General features: G+C 34.8%; 1 protein-coding gene across 5 annotated transcripts in view; it reads right to left on the reverse strand.

The window, feature by feature from the left end:
• SKIC3 (SKI3 subunit of superkiller complex) overlaps window positions 1-27,413 on the reverse strand; it is a 108,533-nt gene that overhangs the window by 56,645 nt on the left and 24,475 nt on the right. For all 5 annotated transcript variants that reach the window (XM_023730124.1, XM_023730125.1, XM_023730122.1 and 2 more), the window contains 20 exons: window positions 26,843-26,983; window positions 23,601-23,702; window positions 21,717-21,856; window positions 19,343-19,429; window positions 19,150-19,253; window positions 18,543-18,669; window positions 17,762-17,941; window positions 17,453-17,577; window positions 15,854-16,107; window positions 14,573-14,675; window positions 11,989-12,165; window positions 11,757-11,901; window positions 11,466-11,544; window positions 11,313-11,374; window positions 11,129-11,185; window positions 9,698-9,766; window positions 7,126-7,200; window positions 6,321-6,462; window positions 3,760-3,853; window positions 1,266-1,343 (listed from right to left, as the gene is read on the reverse strand). In XM_023730124.1, the coding sequence (XP_023585892.1) occupies window positions 1,266-1,343; window positions 3,760-3,853; window positions 6,321-6,462; window positions 7,126-7,200; window positions 9,698-9,766; window positions 11,129-11,185; window positions 11,313-11,374; window positions 11,466-11,544; window positions 11,757-11,901; window positions 11,989-12,165; window positions 14,573-14,675; window positions 15,854-16,107; window positions 17,453-17,577; window positions 17,762-17,941; window positions 18,543-18,669; window positions 19,150-19,253; window positions 19,343-19,429; window positions 21,717-21,856; window positions 23,601-23,702; window positions 26,843-26,983 (2,341 nt within the window). The remainder of the gene's footprint in view (window positions 1-1,265; window positions 1,344-3,759; window positions 3,854-6,320; window positions 6,463-7,125; window positions 7,201-9,697; window positions 9,767-11,128; window positions 11,186-11,312; window positions 11,375-11,465; window positions 11,545-11,756; window positions 11,902-11,988; window positions 12,166-14,572; window positions 14,676-15,853; window positions 16,108-17,452; window positions 17,578-17,761; window positions 17,942-18,542; window positions 18,670-19,149; window positions 19,254-19,342; window positions 19,430-21,716; window positions 21,857-23,600; window positions 23,703-26,842; window positions 26,984-27,413) is intronic.

Raw genomic sequence — 27,413 nt, forward strand, 5'->3', positions numbered from 1 at the left:
ACCAAATCCTAAATAGAATAGTTTAAAAGAATTGAAGTGGGAGGACAGTAAAGTTTTCCTGTTTATGGATATGATGCAGGTATATAGTTACAACAGAAAAGAACTGGCTATCTCAGAACTCGACTACAGTCCCTTGGAATCCACAGGGGATTGGTTCCAGGACCTCCATGAACACCAAAATCCTCAGGTGCTCAAGTCCCTTAAATAAAATGGCATAGTATTTGCATATAACCTATTCACATCCTCCTGTATACTTCAAATCATTTGTAGATTACTTATAATACCTGATACAATGTAAATGCTATGTAAATAACTGTCATACAGTACTATATTGTTCAGGGAATAATGACAAGATGCCAGGTGAACAATGCTCAGACAATGAACGCTGGAGAGAGACTGAGAATCCATGAAATGGTGGGAGGCTACAGCAGGGTACGCCTACAATATCACTTCATTCGCGTGGACTCAGTGTAGTGCTCAGTGTGTGGCAAATTCAAGTTGTGCTTTTCAGAACTTCTTTCCCCCCGAATATTTTTGATCGTTGTTTGAATCCACAGATGTGGAACTCGTGGATACGGAGTGCCGACTGTATATAGCTCCTTAAAAGATGCAAGCACTAATCCCAAAACATCAAGCCATAGTTCTAATAATGTTCATATTGAACCATTCAATTCTGGGGCAGCTCTCAACTTTAGGAAATCTTCCTTCCATAATACTTCCAATTTCTGGTCCTGGTTCCACCCTCTAAAACAACTGGTTTTTATTATTTTTGAGGGGGAGTCAGATATCTTTGAGAATCTGAGGAAATCTATATGATTCCCTCTCTACTCCCAAAATGCACACACACACAATTTTATGCATAAAATTTCAAAGGGTTCCTGGACCCCTAAAATAAATCTCCAGTTTAAGGATTTACAGCAAAACAGAATAAATTCAATTCCTCTTCCAATTAACCAGGCTTCTACTATTAAAGACAGCCACTGCCTCTCTTTTACATGATCTCTTGTCCAGTCTGCAAATACCAGTTCGAAACTTGATCTAAACCATCAGTTTCTTATACTGGGGTTAGGTATTGTTAGAGGTACATAAAACTGTTAACACAGCCTGATATTGTGGGAATGACATATCCTGGGGAATGTCATCATTCTCCTCGTGTATACATGTCCCACTACTCTGCAAATTGTTCACCACCTCACCGGTCTCATGGCTTTCACTGGAAACACCCAACAGAGTCACAGAATTAATGGGGAAAAAAATATGCTTACCATAACAATCTGCCATAATTTCTTACTGTAACATTATAAGTATCCTGGTCTTCCGAAGTCTGTAACAACAAAATTGCCCTTTAAAAAAGGACGAGATATTGTTAATTATCTATGCGCAATAATATTCTTCTACCTTTCCTCCTTAGTTGACTCTACAGATTTTTTCTTCATTTAATTCTATTAATTTTTAATGCTAGTTATAACAGCTTATAGCTAATAAGTTGGTACCAAAAGCACTTATATATATTTAGATTTTAGATTATCAGGAAAATAACAGAAAGTCAAATAATTTATTGTATTTGAGTTCTAAATACTCCAAAAATTTTGATCTAAATATGGGGAACTTTTGTGTCACCGTTTGAAGTTTTGATATATTTGGGGTATATGGAAAACACTCTTAAAAATATTTATATATTAGTAGTTTGAGCCACAAGATTGAATGCTTTCATGTGTCCTTGACTGCTATATACAGAAAAACATTTAAGCAATATTAAGCTTAGAGAAGTGAAAGAGCCATCAAGAGGCCCTGGAGGCTTAGAATAGACACACACGATCTTGCATATTTCTTTCTTGTGCTGTTCCCTTTGGGCACGTAGGAAAACGTCTTGACGATTAGAAGTAGAATATTTAGTAAAAAAAAAGTTTTTTTTTAATTTTCTGTTTAAAAGGCTTGTTGTTAGGTGTCGTCAAGTCAATTTCAACTCATAGCGACCCTACGTGACAGAGCAGAACTGCCCCACAGGATTTTCTAGGCTGTACTCTTTACGGGAGCAGAACACAGGTCTTTCTGCCATGGAGCCACTGAGTGGGTTTGAAAACACCAATCTTCTGGTGAGCAGCCAAGCACTTAATCACTGAGAAATATCCAAGAAAGGCTTTTTATTCCTCTGATGTTAAAATGAGAAAAATTTGCTAAGAAGCCTAAAAAGACAGTGTTACAGAGATTAAAGACCATATCCCTTGTGGCTAGATTCATAGCTACCTTGTGGCTTTAAGCCTCAGACACTTGTTTAAGGAAGGAAAACAACAGTGGTGATCAGTCAAGAAAGACTGGTGCATATTCAAGTGTCTACAGAGTTGACATTTTAAGCCAAAGCTTATAATACATACAACAAAGTGGCAAGCACCCTAAAGCTGTTTAGTTTTCTGTTTAAAAAGCCTGCTCACTCTTGTATTCTACCACATTCAAAAAGTTTGTTTACTGGTATGTTTACTGATACTCAAAGAAATAAAATTGTGGTTTCTTATAAACCATTCTCCACTTATAACCAAAAAACACCAAACCTGCTGCCATCGAGTCGATTCCGACTCATGGCAACCCTATAAGACAGACTAGAACTGCCTCATAAGAGTTTCCGAGGAGCAGCTGGTGGATTTGAACTGCTGACCTTTTGGTTAGCAGCCAAACACTTAACCACTGCGGAAAAAATAACTTCTTGATTATACAGCCTCCAGTACCATCTAGTGATTACGCCTCTGAATTGCGGATAGGTCCTTAAAGGGATATGCCAAAGCATTTGGGATACCTCAGTTATTTATCTGGCAAAGCTTCTTTTACATATCTATTAGATTTGGGGCGAAAATGTGTCTCAGACGTTAAGCAATCAGGTCTTTTAACTTTTCATCTCATAGTTACTCATGAGATCAATAGTTATTTTCTTAATCACCAATCAATTAATTTGCACAGAATAAAATTGAAGTTAATTTCATTTCCCACCACTCTCCCCACTGATCTTTTCATTCTAGCACACTGACTTCCTTGTTTCTCAAACATGCCAAGTCCACTCCTGTTTCAGAACACCTGCTCTTGCTGTTTCTTCCACCAGGAACGCTTTTCCCCTGATAACCAAATGGTTTGTTGCCTCACCTCATCCAGATGAAGGTTCAACTGTCACGTTAGCATATCTACGCCTCTTTAATTTATCTAAAATGTCACTTTCTGATCCTACATTCTCTGTCCCTTTTTCCTACTTTGATTTTCTTTCTTAGCAATTATTACCATTGCAGATGATTATTAGCTTACTATGTGTCTCCCACCACCAGAATGTGAGTTCCATGAGAATAGGGCCTGTGTCTGTTCTAATTCACTGCTAAATTACCAGCGTCAAGGACACTGCAGCTCAACAGATATTTGTTGAATGAATAAACATGTAGTAGCTATTAAAATGATTCAGATGAATACATCATAAAGTTCTCATTTCTCCTTTGATTAAATACATGTATTTAATAAGGCCAGAAAAGTTCTAAGAGGACAGATTTTTCTAACATCAAATCCAAGGGTTTTTTTGTTTTGTTTTCTTCCTTCCTTTTAGGTTAGGCAACAGAAACCAAAATATAGTTGAAAACTTGGTACTCCATCTTTTCACTGTTTACAATATAATCATATATAACGAAAGATCAAGAAAGGAGTCAGAACATTTAGTCTCAATAACTAGACTAACTAAAACATGCCAACTGATAAAGACAGAGTATTTCAGTTAAATGTATAGTTTACCTTCGGTATGCATCTGCCGCTTCCTTTTTCAGTAGTAGATGTTCATTTAAGTAACCCAACATTGTGAAAGCTGGAGCATAATCCTGAATTCTTTCTGGAAATCCAGAAATACCTTTACTTTACATGTGCACCCTGGTTGTAACTGTAAAATGTTAGTTTTATTTTCAATTTTTTTCAATATCTTAAACACTAGACTACCCCCTGAAGTCACTGGCATTGTTAAGAACAGTGGTCTGATTTTATCTTGAATATGAAATGCCTGTAATCATAACTTTTAAATTACGGGATAATATTTAATAGTTATGCTTTAAAGTTTAAACATTTTTTTATTCCCAATAATATAAAAATTTGAAATTCCACCTCATGGTAAAACTAGTCATGAGATTTACAAGGAAATTCAGTTCTTTCGCTAATTACATACGCCTTCTTGTAATTAAATTTAGCAATGATTTCTCTTGGTCTTTTCCAATTTCTATGTGTTTAAAACAATATAACTCAGTATTATACACTAGAAACAGAAGACGATTTGGGCATTTTCAATGCAATAATTTTAACATCAAAAGACATCATGTATCTCCTAAGGTACAATGGAGAAACAGAACAAATCTCATCTAGTTAAAAGCAGTATTGAGAAGTATGCCTTCAAACGTCTTGAATTAACAAAGTACAGGTAAACACATCTTAGGTGATGATTAGGTTCTAACATAAAAGCAAGATAAAAATGTACAGTCAAAGTTATTCTTGAAAAATCCCTAAAATCTCTACACAACAAAAAGGACACAGAAATTGAGGCCATCCCACCTTCACCCTGACACCAAAACTGTTAGAACAGAGGAAGGAATGAATCATCCACGTTCTCTCTCTCATCCCACTCCCCCTTTTCTTCTAATTTTGTTGTTGTTGTTTGAACACACATAGTTGAATTTGTTGAGTATATAAATTGGATCCGCTACAGAATTAAAAACCTAGCTATCAAAACTGTTAGGGAATGATTTGTTATTTTGGGTATCTAAACTCTGCAGAAAGCAAAAGAGTTACCTCTTTACGTAAATCCTCCACAAATGTTATCCATCCTATTAGGAAACCTATCAATAAAATTTCTGACCACACACTTCTCAGTGGCTCTAGGTACTCATTAGGGTTATTTATTTTGGCATACTGCCTAACATAGCAATGCCCTGAACTCCTGACATTTGTAAACCCATTTCCTTCTAATCAAGTGCCGCAGGCTAACTGAACAAACCAAAACCCAAAACCAAACCCACTGCCATTGAGTCGATTCCGATTCATCGTGACCCCATAGGGTTCCCGAGGCGGTAAATTGCTACAGAAGCAGGTAGGTATTATAATCCCTCACAACCTACGAAGAGGTGTTTTTCTCTCTCTCTTTTCACATTTTATCTGATTCTTCATACTATTCGACAGACAATATTTACTGCGATCAGTATTCCTGCTTATACTCTTTGCTTCTAATTTGATACTTGGTTAGGCCAAGCTTTTTAGAATTTTAACATTTCTTAAGCATCTAGGATATGTTAGTTTCATTAACATTTTATTTGTCCCTTGACAAAATTCTAAAAAGCCTGGTCTAACCAAGTATCAAATTAGAAGCAAAGAGTATAAGCAGGAATATGAACATTTCTGGAGCATGTAGGATATGCCAGACACTGTGCACGGCATTTCTGCATGAATCATTTTAAGTTCTAAGCAATATACATTTTGGAGCTCTGGTGGCATAGTGGTTAAGAGATTGGCTGCTAACCAAAAGGCTGGCAGTTTGGGTCCACTAGCCGTTCCTTGAAAACCCTATGGGGCAGTTCTACTCTTTCCTTATAGGGTCACTATGAGTCAGAATTGACTCAGCGGCAATGGTTTCTTTTTTTTTCTTAACATATATTTTAACGCATCTACTATAAATGGGAAAACTAAAATTCAATTTGGTAATATGCAAAGTTTCATCATGGCTACTAAGTGTGGAGCAGGAATTAAAATCCAACGGTAGTATTAAGGAAGGAAACTATTACAATAGATGGTTAAGAAAACTTCACCATAGTGTCATTTTCCTAAGCCTAAACATATTTTCACAATATCCTGAAGAAAAACCAGGTGTTAAAGGGGGGGATTAATGGAGCTGGGTTTGGCACTTCATTTAATTCTCACAACTAACTCTACAGCCTAGGTATTAATCTCCACTTTCCAAGGAGTAAACAGAAGTTAAGGGAGGTAAAATAAATGGCCCAAGACAGGCGAGAAAGGAATCAGCAGAGCTAGAGCAGCAGCAGTTCAGTCCTGTTAGGGCTCAAAGTGCTTTCCACCACAAACAGTCTCCTAGGAGATCATTTTTGTTCAGATCATTAGATTTTAACATACAATTTTCATCATTCTTCAAAAGCCTCTACTAAAGTTTAAAAAGTAGACTGCTTAAGTCATTAAAAAAAAAAAAGGCTAATTCATTTATTGAATAATACTATTTAATTTTGAATTAATTAAACGTAAAAAGTAATTACTTAAATTACTTCAACAGTTATTCAAATATCTTGCCTATATAACAGGTACCTTACCTACGTATTTACTCAAAACAACTTGTGCTGCTGGAATAGCATTCATCTGGAGAATGTTGTAGCGGTACAGTTCTGTTTCTCTGTTGCTTTTGTCTTGCAATGTTGTACAGACCCAATACGCATAACCAATTGCACCTTCGGTCTTTAAAAAAAAGTCAAAGTTAGCATGTGGGCACAGTGTAATAAATACGCCAGTAAAAATTAGGAAACAAAATAATGCACTTCAATACAATAAATACCATATCTTAGTCTTCTTTAAGTCAGCTGTTAAGTACCGTAAATGAAGGGTCACTATGACAAAACACAGCTAAGAATGTATTTAAATCACGTGTTCCAATCCTAGGCAGAAGATTCAAATGGGATAAATATACAGTGCAGAAGACAGCCACACCTAATGGGTTGGGTTTTCCCTTCTCAGCACCATCCTCACAGGACAATAAGCATACGAAACTAATAACTACCAAACAAAAGAATTCCAAAACACTTTCATAAATAATCTGGAACTCTCAACCAAGTCTAGTCTTTATCTCATGTCTACTTTTTTCCTAGATCTCAGTTTTTCTGCATGACTGCTTCCATACCTATTAAATCCCAGTGTCACTTCTTCATCAGCTCTTGAAAAGCTAACAGAAAGATTAAAACTAAAAGTTCTTTACTTCAAGAAAGCTTATCTGCTTCTAAGAAAGAATAGAGAGTAGAGGCAAACGCTGTCATTAACATCTTACACCACTACTTATTCATTTTCTTAGGCAGGATAATACTTTACTCATTAATGAATCCTCAAGAAGAATGCTCAGGTTCTTACGTGCATACTGAGTTCCGTAGTGTGCCTAAAGAGGTCCATTGTGTCATAACTTCCAACTGTCTCTGCAATCAGAGCCTATAGAAGGAAAGACATTCTTAATGTGTTTAAAAGGGAAAGAATAGTAATGAAACTGTTAGAAAGAACCAAAGTTTTATTAGCCAGTGCTTAAAGCCAAAGTTAATTTCTTTTTTCAGTCTTGGCTTCCATACTCCCATGGTTCTGAAATGCTTCCAGATGTCCACCTGCAACCAGGCAGTGGTGAAATAATCTACATGAAATTCCTTAGACACTGATAAGGCTGTGCTACCTCTTCCTGTCCCCCCGCCTGCCCGCCCCGATCTATTCATACTGGTATTAGCCTAGACTATAGGTTCTTCATAACAAGATCACCTCAGAATTACGCAGGGAGCTTTTTAAGAAGGATGTCCTCATCCTTAGATACCTAGTTTCCATAGGTCTGTGATAGAGCTCAACATGTACATATTTTTTAAACTGCCTCAGAATTTTAAATATCGTATCTATGCATTTGGCTTTATAGAAAGTATGTGATAAGTTAAAATTATTTTTAAGCTATCTTTTATAAGAAATCAAGTATTTTTAGTTATCATACGTTACTAATATCATCAACTGATCAAGTCTCACTTCTACTATTACCATTTTAATTAAATCTACTGGTCACCTCCTTTAAATTGCTGGAGACTCTGTTCAAAGAATTCAAATTTTCCTCCTGAAATAAATTATTTTTAAGAATAAAAATAATTTTAAAAGTAAAAAACTACTTAGGTGATTCCTATAAGCATCTGAGAGCAACTGACCTAGAGCAGTGCTACTCAAAGTGAAGCCCCTGGACCATCATCATCATTACCTGGGAAAAGAATTCAAATTATTGGGTCCCCTGGGCACAGTAACTGTCATAGAGATTAGTACAGTAATGTCACTGCTCCCTGATGCTACCACAGTTAGAGAGGGAGCAGGAGTTTGTCTTTCTCTCTCTGTCTGCTTCAAAGATTAACTAGAATAGACCTAAGAGTAAAGGGTACAATGAAAGATACTGAATCTCTGATAATGAATTTCTGATATACGTGATGCTCCTACCTATTATCTTGAGTCAAAACAGTCTGTTTTCGATTCATAGTGACTCCATATGACAGCATAGAACTGCCCCATAATGTTTTCTAGGCTGTAATCCTTATGGGAGCAGATCTCCAGGTCTTTCTCACATATAGCCACCTGTTGGGTTTGAGCTGCCAATGTTTAGGTTAACAGCCGAGCACTTAATTGTTGCGCCACCAGGGCTTCTTCAAAACAATCTACTACTTACTAGTTCATTACAATTTCACAACTAGACAAGATCTTAGAGGCCACTCAGTCCGATTGCCTTCTTTTTCAGGTGAAAAAACTGAAATCCAGAGAAGTAAAGTGATATGTTAAGGTAAAACAATCAGTTGGTGACAGAACTCAGACTAGAAGCCAACTATCCCGACTCCTATTTGGCGGTACAAAAATCTAAACTTAGAGGAAGGAACCTTCACAAAAAAGTGCCAAATCAAATAGGAAAATTTCACAGAAAGTAATGAGAAAACATAATAATGAAAATGATCTTCTCGTTGCAAATATGCATTAAACAATGGAGTTTTGGGTTTGTTTTATAAGCAGAAGAAATGCTGGTGGCGCAGCAGTTAAGCACTTGGATGCTAACTGAAAGGTCGGCAGTTTGAACTCACCAGCCACCTCGTAGGAGAAAGATGTAGTAGCCTGCTTCTGTAACAGCCTTGACAACACGATGGGGCAGTTCTACTCTGTCCTATAAGGTCACTATGAGTCGGAATCAACTGGACAGTAATGAGTTGTTTTTTTATTTTTAAATAAGCACTGATGTGGTTCAAAGCCTCCCAAATCAAACCTTAATAACAAGCAAGCTATGTGACCTTGAGCATAATACTTAAAATCGCCGAGCTTCAATTACCATATCTAAAAAGAGAATGTAACAATAACCACCATCTCAAAGGACTGATACAGAATGTTATGGATTGAATTGTTTCTCCCAGAAAGAAATGCTGAAGTCCTAACCTCTGTACCTGTGAATGTGATCCTGTTTGGAAATAGGGCTTTTCTTTTGGTATGTTAATGAGGTCATATTGGAATAGGGTGGGTCCTAAACCTAATCCCTTCTGAGTGTTGTCTTCAAAACGGAAAACAGTCATGCACAGAAACACACACAGGGGGAAGAGGTCACATGACAACACAGGCATCTATAAGCAGCAAAGGAGGGCCAAGAATTGCCAGTAGCTAGTAGCAGCTGAGAGAGTGAGAGCAGACCTGCCAATGCCCTGAATTCAGACTTCTAGCCTTCAGAACTGTGAGACAATAAATTTCTGTCCTTTAAAGCCAAAGTTATGGCAGCACTAGGACACTAAGACAAAGAATTTACTGAAATAAAGTATACAAAGACTTTAACCCAGAGACTGGCACAAAGTAAGCCCTCAAATGTTACCTATTATCATTATTATCATTGATATTGACATTAATAGTTTATCAATAGATTTATTAATAATCATGTTATATATCTTACTTGTCCAATCCAGCACATCAAATAAGATGGATCAAGAGACTGAGCCATTTTGAAAGCTTCATGAGCTTGCTAGAAAAAGAAAAAGAAGATATTACATAAAGTCATTTTATAAACTTCATACTAAATTGCTTACGTTTAAAAAGCATAAAATAAGAGAATAAGAAATGTCAGACCTGTCATCATAAATACGCATGAACCTAAAAACGTCACTGTTTGAGCCCAATTAGCAATGCTTAAGGCAGTGTTTTAACTACACAGTCCTAGCTCACTCCTGGGTGTAACAGAGTTCTCCACCGGCCTAGGAGTTCTGGTTCCCCAGCAAAAAAGGCAGTAAAGGTATAGAATTTTAACCATTCATCCATCTATGTGCCATCCACAAGTTCAAACGAAGGGATTAAATAAGGCTGTATGTGTCTATTGCCCTTTGTCTGGGCTTAACTGGAGAATAAGAATTAACATGCACTTACTACTGAAAGCAGCAGAGCGGTCAACAACATAAACCTGCACTAAATCGTCAGGAAACTTTGAAGACACCGTGCTTGGAATAGCGTATTATTATATGCTGCTTTATATTGTTTATATTGTTTTCTCAATAATCTATGTGTGCCAGAAAACTATCTTTTATTTCCTATAAAAAAGTAAATTCATGGGCAGCAACTGCGCCATGCTACCATAAAATCGCATTCATAGCTTACTAACACGTTGCTTTGTTTAAATTTTTCACATATTTCAAGATCCAAATTAATATTTATTTTCAATCTATTTAAAATCCTCTAAAGCTAGTCTTCTTTGCAGTGATTTCATGTCACTGAGAATTACTAAAGTTATTTAAAAAGGATGAGACTAAATATACTAGTTGAAAGACAACACAGTATAGATGCTCTATTATCTACAGATTTGCGAAAACTTTCCAAACATGACCTATAAACACGCTCCCAGTTATTTTAGTTTCAATTCCCTGATGTATAACAGCTCAGATATGACAAATTACACTGTGGTATTTAAAGGGATTCATATCCACTAAAGTCGAGTCTAAATTACCCAAGCAAAGGTTAAATTTAAGCCACTGGAGTGTACCAGCACAAGTTGTCTCCCTTACTTTACCCACCCCATCCTCACCTCAGTCTAGATAGGGCATCTCTTACGTATGTAGAGCTAAAAAGAAAAATTCCTGAAATAATTCATAATAGAGTTGTTTAATCTCTAAATGAAAGAACAACATATTAGAAAAACAGACATTTTTTGAGTGGGATAAGAAAGAAAAATAATTTTCACGTGATAATTATTCAACATAATAAATTGAATGCCATCAATTAACTAGCATACTTGAGAGTATACTAGATAGATAACAATGTACAAAGTATTTCTCCACAAGAAGTGGGGAATGGAAAACCTCTATTTTTAATATGACAAAATAGGCAACACATTTACCTCAATGTTTTCATTTGTGAGGTATAACACTCCCAAGTTGGTCCATGCAACAGCATTCTAAACAACATAGTAAAAAAAATTTAAAAAAAAAAAAAATTAGTCCCATTGTCTATTTAAGTCTCAAAAAATTAGTAACACTAAATTTCAAAGTTCTTTCTCATAGACAGACATACAGAACACTCACAATCTGTTCCGATTGAATTGACTTGATGAAACAGTGCTGAGCAAGGGCATAATTTCCAACACCTAAAAAATACAGATTTTGGTGAAACTGGTCTTTATCACCTGAAACAAGTAATCTACTGAAATACTGAAATAAGTAATACTCAATTCTCACCACTGTAACAAGCTACCACACCAAGTGCATTCCAGTATAAGTGGTTATTACTGTCCAGTCTCACTGCCTTTTTCAGACACTGCAAAGAAGTAAAGTTAATTTTCATTTCCTGAAATATCAGCACTTTCCCAATGGGGTCGCCATGAGTCAGAATCAACTCAACAGCAACTAACAACATCAAAATAAATGGGGTTTTATGTGAAAAACTACAGTATTTAATGTATCAAAAACATCTTTCAGGAAAGCACTTAGTTTTTAAAAAAATTATTAAGAAATTTCTCAAAACCGTACATGTAAAGATTTCTCCAGCAACTCTTTAAGATCATTCATATTGCTGCCTGTTTCAGCTAAATGTTGTGCTTGGCGATAATAATTAATTCCAAGGTCACACCATGTATTAGATGTAGACATCAGTTTTAATGCACGACCGTAACACCTATGGAAACATAAAAGTGAATGTTATGTTTTATTACAATGTTCTAATTAATTTGAATGTCATTAACTGACAATGTTTGTAAATTACCTTCCTCCAAGATGGAGGAGCTCATTTTTCTTCAATACTTGTTTTCCTTCTTTCTGACCCGGAAGGACTCCTACAACATGAACATTCACTTTAGATGGTGAGACAGCATATAAACTGGTGCAAGCATCCCCAACTAGCTTCCAAAGGCAAGACACATCAGCTCGATGCTGCAGAGCCCTAAAATGGAAACAGTGTGATTCTTGTAAATTATTTTTAAACAGCATAGAGTTTATTTCTCCCTCATTATTACTTAAAATTAAAACAGAAATACTGTATATGCAATCTTGATTAAGAGCTATTTCTTTAGTTAAGTGCAGTGAATGCTTTACTAACCTCCTGCTATCTGAACCATATCATATTACCTCCCTTACAGGAAGACAGGAAGAAAAGAGAGAAGAAGGGAAGGAAGGACGGAAGCAGGGATTAATTGAAGTCAAATGCCAGAAGTGTTGCAGAAATTTCTTTGGTACTCTTAATCACTTTGTTAGAAGTAGCAGAAATCACATAAATAAAACAATAAATTTTCTAGGTCCAATTAGTTATAATACTGAATTTTTTTTAACTATGCTCCTTTTGTTTGTGTGTATCCTTGTTTTAGTAATGACCAAGGCAGTAAAGTTGGTAGCTCTCTAACAGCTGGTTACTGTAAACTCTAGTCTTTGCTTTCATGGAACTTCCTTCAAATAAAAAAAAACTAGTAAATGTATAAAATATATCAAAATACATTTGACGATCCAAAGAATTTTTATTCTCTAAGACTAAAGAAATTAAAAATCTAACCATGAAAATGCAAAAATCCGTATTTATTGAAGCAAGTAAGAACAGAGCGAATGGGTAGGCTCAAAAAGTAAATAGAAATATTAAATACGTTGATAAAGCACTTCTTTTTAAGATGAGAAAACCTCAGCTATACATTTTTCTCTTCTTGAGATTTTATAAACAAAACACAGAAATTTCATTTAGCCAAGTCTAGGGAGTCAGCTATCACAAGCAGCTATGCTACTGGCAGATAGACAAGCAGATGGAACATTTTTCATAGCCTTTTCTACTCATGGAATTGAGCCAAAAATCATTTTCCAGTGTCTTCCTGAGAAATAAGATTAATTATCACAGTCGTGCCTGAAAGTCTACTGTTAGGATCAGGAGGAGGGACAACACTATTTGGAGTTCCTTTGCTACACATCTTAGCAAAATTTCTAAAATTGACAGCATGAAAGGAGAAAACAGAAAAAGAAGACGAGAAATAAGCAATTTTAACAGCCAAAACTTTGATCTCCTTGTAAATTCAATTAAAAAGTTGAAGTAAAATGAAATAACTTCTATCATCCTTATTTAAGATGCGGTAACATTAATTCCCTTTACGTCTAGAAGTAAATATAAACTTGGGGATTACCATTATAAAGGCTTACATACCTCTTCATAATTGGTTGTGAGTTTTACATGTTATCCAGAGCAAAATTTCCAAGGCTGGGGAAGGTGACATTTGTAGCTAAAGTATCCTCACCCAAAGGTTCACATTTACTCTTAATTAAATACTAATTCAAATAAAATATGCCCTGTTTATAATCCATTCTTCTTTGGAAAAAGCTATGCGCAATGAGACTTGAAAAGGAGCAGTAAAAATCAGTAGGAGAAAAAGGCTAAGGTTTTCATTTCGTACTTGGATCATATTCCAAGCAAACTAATTCCAGTGCAACCAAATACGTGGGAAATAAAGGAGAAGGGAAGGAGGAAAAGAAATGAAAGGATGCACAAGAAAGATAGATGTAGAAGTGCAAAAAAATTCAAGTGTATATCTAACTCGTGGACTTTTAAAAGTCACGCACCACAAATAACACTTCTACCCTAACAAATAAATTGAAGTTCTATAAAATACCAGATTTACTTAGTTTGTTCTGATTCTTTTCTTCTTCATAGACACTACCTTTCTCCTACACAGATTCTCTCCAGAAGCCAAGACAATCAGATTGCTCATTTCCCCCTACCTTTAACCCTACCAGGGCCCTGTTATAAAGTGGTTAAAAAGCTCAGCTGCTAACCAAAAAAAACAGAAAGGTCGGCAGTTCGAGTCCACCAGCCGCTCTTGGAAACCCTATGGGGCAGATCTACTCTGTCTTATAGGGTTGCTATGAGTTAGAATCAACTCGACGGCAATGGGTTTGGTTTGGTTTTAACCCTACCAATAAGCTTAAATTAGGCCCTTAACACTGAATATAAAGCATACTGTGCACCTGAAGCCCTATATTCCAGTCAGTTTTAATTAGAGATATGCTCCCACTTCCATGTCTCCTGAAAGACGACACTAATGTGGTTTCAGAGCTGTGAGTCATCTAGCTGACTGCTTCCTCCTTCCCACTCTTCCCTGTGCATCCAGCATGCCAGTCACTACTAAGAACACAAGACATTGTATCGATTTCCCAGAAAACTAATATAATACGTATATTATAGAATTGGCTACTCTGTCTATATTTCACATTCTGAATAATCGCTATATCTAACACAATAAACATAAAATGATTTTCTAAATTTGGCTTTATATAAATCCTGAAAAATAAACATAATGAATAATAAGAATAATACAAACCAAGTAAAATATTCCAGTGCTTTTTCTACGTAGTCTACAGCTTTCCCATCAAGATAATCAACTAGAGCTGCTTTTGCCATCATAAGATGGCATTCACCCAGACCTAAAATCAGATGTTTGTAGTTGTCATGAAAACATAAAGAGAAACACTCAGAATAAACTTCAAATGAATTTATTGGTGTTATTTTAAAGCCACATCCCCAAAAAATAAACCTCAATGATATTTTATAAAATTATCTTTAAGCATTATTTTGCATACATTTAGTGTGGAATTCAAATAGCAAGGTGCTGCTGGAGTAAATATACACTAAAATTTATAAAAATTGACCTATGGAACCTAAGAACCCATTTTATTAACTTTAGGCAAGTTATTTACTTCTTAAAAACTTTAGCTTTGAAAATGGGATATTATCTAAATGTTATTCTCTACCATATTACTATGTATTAACTATTATGAAGCAAGATTTGATCATTTTATATTTGAATTTGTATAGCAAGCTATACTATAAAGATTAAATGAAATAATGATTTCCTGAAGTGCCTAGTAAACACTTAATAAATATGAGTTATTCTTCCCTTGAGGAAAGATTTTTACAAAATTAAAAAGGAAAAGGGTTTTCAAGCCCTAAGTTACATGTCACTTAAAACATATACTATTTCTAAGTTAAACCTCAACTGTTTCTTTTTAAAAAAGAAAAAGTAAATAGTTGAAAAGCAGCTATACTGGACTCCAGGTTTTTAAAATATGGTCAGATATAATAAAAATTTCAGATTATATACGGATGGTGGTGTTTTACCTTACATTACCAAAAATAATTTGTTAAGGAATATATATGTATGGAAGAACTGAAATCAATTTAGATAATTATAAAACAATGCTAGTTGCTTCTAAAATGTGAAACTTTAAAAACTGAGATTCTAAATTTACAAAGTAATTAAAAGGTATTAAGATATTCTAGGGATACAGTGAAATAACAAACAAGTCAAAATGTAAGAGATAGCAGAGAAACTCCTGCTTTAAAGATCCATTTTTTAGATCCAGTAGCTATAATGCTACTTTTCTAAGTTAAATTTCTATCATATTACTACTTATTAACTACTGTAAAAAAAGATTTGATCTTATATTCAAATGTGTATAACAAGCTATATTACAATAGGTTGATACTCAGTACTTAACGGTTGATTAAAGAAGTCCTTTTCAAGTTAATGCATTTGGGAAATTTACTCAAGGATTTTATATTTCAATATCACAAAAGATAAAGGAGTTATTTAAAAAATTACCTTTCAAAGCAGGCACATAATCTTCATTCTTTTTAATGATCAGCTGGTATTGAGCTACAGCCTCCTTGTATTTGCCTAGGATTTGCTGTATCGCTGCAACCTTAAACACACTGTGTGTGGATTCTGGGTTCAACTCGGTGGCTTTGATGAAGGATTTCAAAGCTGTTGTATAGCCACCTCTGCTTAAGTATGCCTCTCCTAATGACTCCCAACAATTGAAGTCCTTTGGGTCTGCCCTTAATGCTGCCTGTAAACTAAAATTTCAAGAAAAAGTAATAGAACTACTTCCACATCTGAAAGGAAAAAATAAAAAAGATAATTCAACTACATCACATATATTCATGGCTCCTTCAATTTACAAAGTGCTATTAAAAGCAGCTCTTCCTTTTACGGTTTGCATATTTTTTTAATACTAAGAAATTTTATTATCATTTTAGAACAAATAAGAAGCCAGTACTTTTTGGGAATATGCTGACTAGAATATTCTTTTTCTTGGTTATCTGACTTGATTAGAATCCAGTTTTCTATTCCACCAGGACAGGTGTGTGTCTCAGTTTGCCTCATCACAATCTATAAAGCCCCATCACCAAGCCTTCCACCAAACAGGAATATCATAGTTAAAAAATAGGAATAACAGGCATGCTTTAAATTTCTGATCAAATTCCATTTCCATGAAAAAATTAAAAATACCTGTATTCTAGAAATCAGCATAAATTTGAAACTACTTTAACTTGATTTAAATGTATTTTATTTACCCTGTAGTTCAAATTAAATGACTAAAATTGATTATATATATATGAGCTGCTTCAAATGCCCCTCATGTTGGCAAAACTCTCTCTTACACAAAAATAATGCATGCCAGTGGGAGGACAAAAAGATAGGAATCTTGGCTTTTCATCATTTCTTAAATTTCTATTGAGAACCTACTATATATAGTATATTATTAAGACTTCACTTCATTAGACTGGTTATAACCTCAACAACAGCACATCATTTAATCCATTTTTACAACTCTAGTGCCTTGTAGATAAGCACCAACAACAGTTAGCCATAAACAGACGTCCCTGCGTAGTGCAAACAATTAACTCACACAGCTGGTAACCAAAACGTTGAAGGTTTGAGTGCACCCAGAGGCTCCTTGGAAAAAAGGTCTGGTGATCTACTTCCAAAACTCAGCCACTGAAAATTCCATGGAGCACAGTTCTATGCCGACACACACGGCATTGCCATGAGTAGAAATTAACTCGGTGACAGCAATAACCATAAATAAATTCTGCTATTTCTCCCTGGCAACTGGAGGAGCCGTGGTGGTGAACAGTTACTGGCTTGGCTCCTAACTGACAGGTCAGCAGTTGGAATCCACCAGTGGATCCCCAATAGAAAAGACCCGGCAATCTGCTCCCATAAAGATTATAGCCTAGGAAACCCTATGGGGCAGGTCTACTCTGTCATGTAGAGTCACTATGAGTCAGAATCAATTCGATGGGACACCACCACCACAACATAATAACTTGTGAACTTCATTTTGGGAATATATGGATGTCAGTTTAAGGAACCATTAGGCTTCCTAGCAGAGTTTAATAGAATAAGGTGTCTTACTCAGCCACTGCTTGAGAATGTTGACCTGCTTTCAAATAGTATAGTCCTCGCCTAAGCCAGGCCCATTTTGCAGTTCCAGCACTTGCCTTTTGAGTTACTGTGGTTAGGATAGCTAAGGCAGTGTCCTAATAATAAGAGACAAATATTAGAGATATCAAATATTGTAAATATGCAAAGCACATACATAAAATACAGATATATTTTCATTTTACTGCTTGATATATATTGATACACAAACATGCATGTAAATTTTTCTATTTATATACTCAGAATAAAAAAAAAAAAGACAGAAGTTTTTATTAGACTTACCATCTCTTCAAGTTCCACACTTAGGTCAACTGCCGCAGCTCCGGATTCAGCATCAGTGTCATCTAATTCAAAAGCTTTCCTGTAACACCCACGGGCTCTGTTTTTATCTCCCACTACATCTCTGTAATAATGGCCTAAATGGCAGAAAACTTTGCCCATGTATGTATCCAGTCTTGCAGCCTTTGAAATAAATATGGATGGTAACAAAATACAAAAGTTCATTTGGATAAGTCTCTTTAAAAACATAAAAGATACACAAATGAAAGAAATAATTCTATGAAATACACAAAAATATGCCAAGACATCTTTTAATATAAAGTTTAAAACAGAAATAAAAGTTGGTCCTCACTGCTTATAGAAAGCAAATACAAATGTAAAAATATTTTTTTGTTAAAAGAAATGTGAAATTGGAGCTATTGTTATGTTAATTTGCTTTTTATGAATCAAGAGAATGTAAGACTTCTAGATAGTAACCAAAAAAAATCTAGAACTATATAAGACTCATATGCTCAAAATCAGTGGAAATTACCTAAAAAATCTGTCAAGTTAAGATAATTTGTCAAGTTTTCTATAACATGTATTTCTTAAATATTAAAGTTACATTTACATATTTATGGTTTAACGTTCTTTTGGAAAACCACATAATATTCTCACGAAAACTTGTGTGATAGATGAAACGTAATAAGACAGTTCAGTAAGGAATAATTTTAAGTACTTAACTTTTATGATTTTATAATTAATCCATTTCAACTAAGAAGTGAGCATTAGCACTTATTTTTACCTTCAGAAAGTGGGTAAAAGCCTTTGTTTTATCTTTTCTTGTTTCTTCACCCATGGACCAATATGTTAACCCAAGTTGGTAATGATATTCAGCAACTTCATTGTCTTTCTCAAGAGCCTTCTGAAAACTAAGCACCAAAAGGGAATAAAAATATGGGAAAAATATATAAAAAATATAGGAAACTCCTAGTTGGAACACTCAAAGTTTGAATGATTCAATGATGCCAGATTAGAAACAAGTCATTTACTTTAGGATTTAGATTATTATGAGGAAAAAAAAAAAGATTTGTTTTTGAAGAGGAGCTTAAAAAGGCAGACTAGCTCTTTAGCACTACCAATGGGCTACGTGTTCAGAGCACACACCAAACATCATATATGCTTACTGAACATTATGATTAGCTAATTAGACTTCAAACCCATCATGAGATTTTTTTACAGTTATTGTGTTACATGGCAAATACATTTCTTAAAAATATTAAGACTTAACGCTTACAAAGATCAAATTTACACAAAAACCGGATCTTCATCAAGACCATTCATTTTTAATTTTTGAGAAATATAATAAACAAAGATGTGACGGGATCAACAAGCAATCTATATATCCTTACCATTTTTCTGCTTGTAGATAGTCCTTTTTGGTAAAATGAATCAAAGCCTCCAGGGCATGAGCTTCAGCTAGGTCAGGGTAAGAAGAGAGAAGGTCTTCCATAATCTATAAAGTAGACACTTGTCAGTTTTGTATCCAAATAAAAATTACTTTTAACTTTTAAAAAATACTCATTTTGGATATAAAAAAACAACCTTTGTAGCTTCATCTAACAAGCCTTTGTTCAGACAGGCCAAGCTTCTGAGAACCAAAAGTCCTGGGATATTATTTGCATCAGAAACCTAGAAAATAATTACAAAGAATTGCTATAAATCTCCTTTCACACAAGTCAACATTGTTTGTTTTAATTAAAGAATGCCCATAGTACAGCAGGGTCCTAAACAGAATAAAGACATAGAGGCCTTTCAATATATACAATTTTAAATACATACAAAATTAGAGAGAATAGCAAAAAGAACCTGCATGTACCCATCATCCAGTTTCAAAATTATCAACTGAAAGTCAATATTTTTTCAGCTATACCTCCACCTATTTCACTATACCCTTGATCGGACTATTTTGAAACAAATCCCAGATACCATAACTTTTCACCTGTTAATGCTCCACTATCTCTAAAAAAATTCATTTTTATATAACATAACCACAATACCATTATCACACCTATACAAAACCAATAATAAATCCTTAGTATCATCAAATAATTAGCCAGTGTTCAAATTTCCCCAGCTGTCTCATAAAATATTTGAATAATTTATTTGTTTCAATCAAAATCCAAATAAGGCACATACATTTCAATTGGCTGATACATCTCTTCTTTTAATCTACAGGGCTCCGCTCCATCTCTTATTTTTCTCCCATTTGTCACAGTTCCTCAAAGTCTGAATTTTACTGAATGTATTCTCATGGTCGGTGGTGCAGTGATTAAGCACTCGGCTGCTAACCAAAAGGTTGGCAGTTCAAACCCACCAGCTACTCCATGGAAGAAAGATGTGGCAGTCTGCTTCTGTGAAGATTATAGCCTTGGAAACTCTATGAGGCAGTTCTACTCTGTCCTATAGGACCGCTGAGTCAGAATCGACTCGATGGCACACAACAATAACATTCTCATGGTGTTAACACGTGCCTCAGTCCCCTGTATTTTCTGTAAATTAGTAGTTAGATGTAGATGCTTGATCTGATTCAAGTCTGATGTTTTAGCAAGAATAGTTCATGTGTACGTGCATCCTGTGTTTGATTAACGTTCTTTTCTTGATAGTAACAATCACTGACTCTCAATGCCTATATCTATGAATTTATTAGGGATAGCAAATTGGTGTTTTCCTATTTTCATCATTTCTTACTCCCTTATTAGCTGGAACACTTCAATAAAGAGAAATTTCCCTTCCTCTCATCATCTAATTGATTATCCTGAGGTACAGTTCATGTAGAAGAGGCAGGACATATACTTGATTCTTTTTATTTACCAGTTTCTAGTTGGTTCCTTAGCATTCTCCAAAGATCTTTTTTATTTGAGAATTTTTTTTTTTTTTTTGTATTACCATGAACTCATGGATATAAACTTATTTGCTATGTTTCAATCTCCTACAGTTATTGGTGCTCAAACTGTCCTCTCTTTAGCCAATGAGCACCTCTTCACCCTGAACCCTTTCGACACAATCCTAATAGCTTTGTAGCATGACAAGATGTTCTGCGCTCATCTTGTACATTTTCTATTTCAGACTTAGACTTTACCAGTTCTTCAAGGCACTTTTCATTCTGCTTTTTTGTGAAAAAATTATGGGAACGATCTCTGCAAAGCACTCACACAAAACATTATTGGTGAGAAGGCAAGTAGAAAATAAGAAATAAGATATTGGTTCTTAAAGGATGCTGACAACTGTGCTAATTTTAAAAGAAAATGGTGAAATGTAAAGTCCTTTGAAATACACAAAACAGTGAATTTTTTTTAATTCAAAAATCTGTAATGTTACTGATATAATTTTAATTTTAGACAAAAAATAATCTTTACCTGCCAAAAATCTCTAAAGGCATCATGTTGTTATAATTCATAATTTACTAGTTGTTTTTTGTCTAGGGAATTTCAAAATGATTGAACCAAAAATATTAAGAAATCAGTTTCTTTCTTAAACATCAATCTTGCTCTGGGTGTTTTATTAAGTTGAATGAAACAAATAAATAACATCCTCTACAATGAAGCTACTAGTGTCCTTAATTATTCCTGTTAATAATTAGTGAAATATTTTCTGGAGGGAAAAATTTAGAATCTCAAATTAATAATAATCAACTAGTAACAACATTAAAGGGGCAGGGGGGAGGAAAGAATAAGGGAAGGATCAATGAAAGAAATTACATCATATGAAGAATACTATAAATACTTAACCATCAAGCAAACAAATAACTTCAAAGACTTTCAAAGTGTACGATTGATTTACAAAAGCTCAAAAGTGGTGAATTCGTATGTCTAACACAAAACTTGTATAAGTAAATATTTGTGGAGGGAGAGTGTCTGATGTCTGGTTGATTGAAAATGAAATAACATTGAAGGGGAAAACTCAATGATAAGACTACCTGATCAAGAGTATGAATCGCTTCCTCTGAAGATTCATAATCTGAGAGTTTAATCAAAGCCTCTGCTTTCAAATGAAGACAAAGATTCTTCTGATGAAGACTGCCACCAGATACACCAAGATTATCTATGTTCTTCAGAGCTGATAAAATTAAGGACATCTGAATGAAGACCAGCATATAACTTCATTTTTTTAAGGATAATATATAATAAGTTGCAGATATAAAAGCACAGATTGTCAAAACAATATACATGAAGAATAATTCAAAGCTAAATATAAATTCTTTCCTAAATGCTTTATGGAATGAACTGAATTTAAAACTCTATTTTCACAGGACATATAATAAAAGTGAACATCCTGAAACACAACAATGGTTATATCTGCTACATAAGAAAGGTCAGCTTTTAGTCAAAACATCTCTAACAAGCATAGTAAATTAAGGATATCAGAAAGGGATAGAGGCCGAATTAGAATGGACCAGGGTAAGCTGTTATATCAATTACAGATACTAGGTTACCAGCTGGGTCAGGAACAGCAAATCACTTTTTGTGATTCCCTATCCCCACACCTCACCGCATCACATTCAAATAGGCTCTAAGATGCCTAAGATCCCTTATCTACAGCAGAGAAATTGAGTTTGAAGAAAGAACTCATAAAGGTCCTGGGACATACCAGAAACTTCCTTGTTTCAAAGACAGAGCACCTCCTCCCAAACCTAAAATAACTACTGAAAAGTTTTTAATTCTCCTGGAATCCAGGTTTCTGGGATCACTGGAGTTGGGGTGACCCACCCAGACCATTGTCCTTAGATCTCCTTTTGAACCTTGAGCCTTGAAGAAATTGGTTTCTAAAAGTCACCTTTGAATCCAACAATGGTCTAGATAAATTAGTGAAGACCATTTGCCCTGACATTATGCTCTTTTGAGGAATTATTTATTCCTCAAATCAGTTGCAGTCATTTCTGAGAAAGAGACTCCAAAGGTCAGACTAGAGCTATGTTTTAGGGTAAATCAGTAATTATTTTAATTGTTCTTCAAGACAATGCTGTATGAAATCCTTCCTGACTGTAAATTGTTTTATCAGTTTTGTCCTGGAGCTTTTCCATTACAATGTCCACAAGGCGGGGTATGAGAATCTTTGGAAGTTCTCTCATTGTCGGAACATTTTTGACTCCCTAGTTGAAATGTTACCGATTTGCAAATTGTATACAGGCAGTCCCCAACTTATGAGGTATTCAAGTTATGACAAACTGTACTTACAACTGTTTTTTTTTGTATATCTTATCATTAGTAATACATACTACATACAATGCTGAATGTAGGTTCATCCAGAAACATCTTACCTGACAAGACTAAGATGTTATCATTCTCCGATGTTCACTTGTGGATATTCAATGTTATGACTTACTGTTCAAAACACTGCCATATAGCAGTGGCAGTGGCAATATGGCAATAATAATAAAAAACTTTAAAAAAAAAAAAAAGAAGTATTTGATTTATGTCAGAACCGACTTACGATGAGTTATCAGAATGGAACCCTGTCATAAGCCGGGGACTACCTGTATTCAATAAACTTCAATCAATTTCTATTATTCGCTTAATATGATTTTTGTTTTAACACTATGTCAAAATTCCAAATGTGGGAAACCTTTGATAAATACTCACTGTCAGTTTAAAAATAAATACACTAGTAGACATCCATGAAAACTTGGTATTCTTGTAACCTCTTCAATGAGATTTAAATTAGTCAGCAACTTAAAATAAAAAATATAGCACAGGATTTTTTTAAATCACTATATTTCTCCCTTAAAATTAAGACTGGCAGCCCCTACATGTATGGAATATATATGTTTATAACATGTAAACCCATAAGTTATCAAGAATACCTTGACTGCATGAAAGAATAGCTTCCTTAGGTCTATGCATTTTGAGTTGGGCTTCTGCCAGATGATACCATCCAGTTGTACAGAGAGGGCTTTCCTTTAACCCTAAAAGGATAAAAAAAATCACAATTCCAAGGTTTCCGTGACTACTTAAATGAATGGTGCCACCATCTACTACCCAAATCAGACTGCTCCCTCCTCCTTAGTCTCACATCTACTCAGACACAAAGTTACATTGATTTCATCCCAAATCCATTTATCTCCATATAGTTTTCTCCATTTCTGTCACCACCACTTCAGTTCAGACCTCCAATATCTTTATCCCAGCACTGGGATCCCAGCACTTTATCCCAAGCACTGGGAGTGCCTGTCATCCGTTCCAATACATTGTCTACACTAGAGCCAGAATATTTCTAAAAATACAACTCAGATTACAAATTTCCCCTCCTTAAAACGTTTTTGGTTCCCCACTGACCTTAGAATAAGATGCAAATTCCTCAGCAAGCTTTCAAGGCTCCTCTCCAGCCTCACCTCTTGTCCCTTCTTGTCCCCATACTTCACTGTCAAATCTTGCTGAACTATCGCAGTTCCCTGAACACTAGCTTTCCTCTCACCTCAGGTTATTTCACAGTTTCTTCCCTTGGCCAGAAAGCTCCCTTCACCCCCTTAATCACCTGGCAGGTTTGTATTTGTCATTCAGATCTCAACTTGCATGTAGGCTCATCCAGAAACATCTTACCTGACAAGACTAAGTTAAAGCCACATGAGGCTCCCACAGCATTCTGTGCTTTCCCTTTGTTAACATTCATCATTTACAATGTATTTGCCTGTTGGGCAATTAGTTCTGCCCTCGTGGTGCAGAAAAACTATGGAGACCCACAACTGAAGTGGGCACTCACACAATAATAATGAAAGAAAAAAAAAGATGGCTGTTTTATATGTTTTGAAATAGTTTGACTTCTAATGCTTTTCTCTCACTTTAAAAACAGTGAAAGCACAACAGTACTCAAGTAAATGAAAGGGCATTATTGTTAATATTCGCTTCATTGAGAAAAAAACATTTTAAATATAAAACTATACAGGTTCTGTAATGTTATTTTTAATTTTAAAAGTCTTTAAGACTAGTAGTTCCCAAACCTCATATAGAAATATTTTCCAAAGAAAACATTCCTCCAAGTCTTACATTACTAAATTTAAACCATCAAAAGCTGTCTGCTTTCTTCCTATTAGCAGGTTCTTTTTTGTTTTGTTTTTTAACCTTCTCTCATAATTCATATGGCTAAAACAAGATAAGTAAGATGGCTCTACAAAGTAGAATCTGGTGCATTAAGGGATGCCATATTCTAACCTACACTGAGCTAGAATACTTCATGGATTTTAAAAGGTCCCGGAAAAATAATCTTTGGAGACAGTGTCATTTTAAGTGGTAAAGAAAAAAATAATAATACTGTTAAGAGGACAGCACAGAAGCAGACAGAGAAAGCACATGCTGAGTCCTAACCTGACCATCAAGCCAGGTAAAGGATTATGAAAACAAACAAAAGACTTCTCTGCCTTTAGCTTCTAAAGTAAGGTATTACTTTATAGTTAAGAGGCAATACAAATAAAGAAAGGTTAAACTGCTTCTATTTGAAATAAACAGCCTTGTGTGAGAATAACAGAAAGTCAGGATAGTAGCAATATGAGAACTTATCCATTACTCAGTAAGAATCCTATGAGGATGTCTTAATACACCCCAAATCTATGAGCTATTTTTTTCCAATTATCTAAGCTACTGAATTAGAAATAAAAATTTAAAAAAAAAATGCTACCATAACTGACAAATTAACAAAGAAAATATGTTTATCTTTAGAAAAAGTAAAATGAAAACAGATATTTTCCAAAATTGTTTTCCAGGAATCATCAATTCATCACAATTTAAATATGGTGGCTTTCAACAGATTTTTAAAGGTTTTCAATCATTTCAGAAATATAGTTTTTAATATAATGCTACACATACTATTTTTTACAAAACATAGTGATCTTTGCAAGTCTCACATCTGATGCAAATAAAATGAAAAAGGATTCTATTTTCTTATTAAGTCTAGTTACACAACTGATATAACTGGCCTAGAAGAATTTTAAAGGGCTTCAAAAGCAATCAAAACTTAAAGATAATTTCAAATATACCTAGAAATAATTACTGTTCAAGTAAAATTCAATTCGAAAAATCATGAAAAGATGTGTAAATACTAAAACTATAATAAATCAATAATGCAATTTCTGAAATTACTCTAGACAAAAAAAAAAAAGCTGTTGCCATGGAGTCGACTCCGACTCATAGCAACCCTAAAGGACAGACTAGAACTGCTGCATCGGGTTTCCAAGGAGCACCTCATGGATTCGAACTGCTGACATTCTGGTTAGCAGCTGTAGCTCTTAACCACTATGCCACCAGGGTTTCCTACTATAGGCCAGCAGTTGCCAATTCTAGTCCACCGACCAGTGTTGTCCTACCTACATAAAGCATGCTTAATTAAAAAAGAAAAAAAGAAAAAGAAATTCTCCAACTTTTTCCCTGGTGATTCAACAGATCTGGGACTTGGCCCCAAACGATTCTTACAAGCAGCTAGGTTAGAAATTTTCCACTAGGTGGAAATTATTTTAAACAATTACTTTTATGCCTAACTACAAAAATGTAAATTCTTATTTATAGACTACCTATTATTATTTTCTACGGAGGGCATTATAATCATTTACAGGTAGTTCACTGTCAAAATGAGAGTTGTAAAACACCAACAATGATGCCTGTATTTACTTCTCTGCTCTAAGAAATATTCTTACATATATGGTTGATTTCAATATGTTATTTCATGGCAATATTGCTAATACCTTAAACTGTTTTCTGGCTAGTATAATAAGAATATTAACAGCTAAAATTTACTGATATAGGTACGAGACACTATACATGTATTATTTCATTCAATCCTAGCAACAAAAGTCCTAAGAAACAAATGATATTATTACTCATCTTTTACAAATGAAAATACTAAGACACAGAGAGTTTAATTAATTTTCCCAAGGTCAAGAAACTAGTTAAGCGGCAGAGTTGGAATTCAAATCTAAGCCGACTCCACAGATGTAAGTACATTTCTCCCCTTCTATCTTAGATATACATTCTTCAAAGAAAAGGCCCAAAGATAAATGCCTACTGAGTGAAGAGAATAACATTTCATCTCATGTTACATGTTACACTGTACACTTGCCTTCTGTTAGGTTCTTAAGAGCATCTTCATAGTTTTTGTCTTGTAATGCTTTAATGCCTAAGCCAATGAGGCCTGGACCACTTCTTGAATCCATTTCCACTAATCTGCAACAATACTGTTGTGCTTCATCAGTAAAACTTCCTAGAATTAAAAGAAAACATGATTAGCATACATATACCAACTTTCTAAATGCCAAAACCTATAGCTTACATTTCAAAGTCCGTCTTATCCTGATTCTAGGAATTCAAAACTTAATAGGCTAGAAAAGGTAGTAAACAATGAATATTTTATAAAGAAAATTATGCTCATTCATCTTCTTAAATATTGGAAGTAGAAACAACTTTAGCTCACAGACACTGAATCTGAAGTTATACTCAAGGATTTCAAACAAGAAACCTACTGCTATTTGCCATTAGGTCTCCCTTTCCTACTGAGTAGCAACAATTTTGGTTGTCAAATAAAGAAATTTCTGTCAAAGGACAGTATCTTTGCCAGTCTCTCTTCCTCAGCAAGCATGTGCTGTTAGAAACATGTCAGTCAAGACACCAAATCGAGTGGACTCTTCCCACAT

Source organism: Trichechus manatus, unplaced genomic scaffold (assembly GCF_000243295.1).
Source record: "Trichechus manatus latirostris isolate Lorelei unplaced genomic scaffold, TriManLat1.0 scaffold00032, whole genome shotgun sequence".
Lineage (NCBI taxonomy): Eukaryota > Metazoa > Chordata > Mammalia > Sirenia > Trichechidae > Trichechus > Trichechus manatus.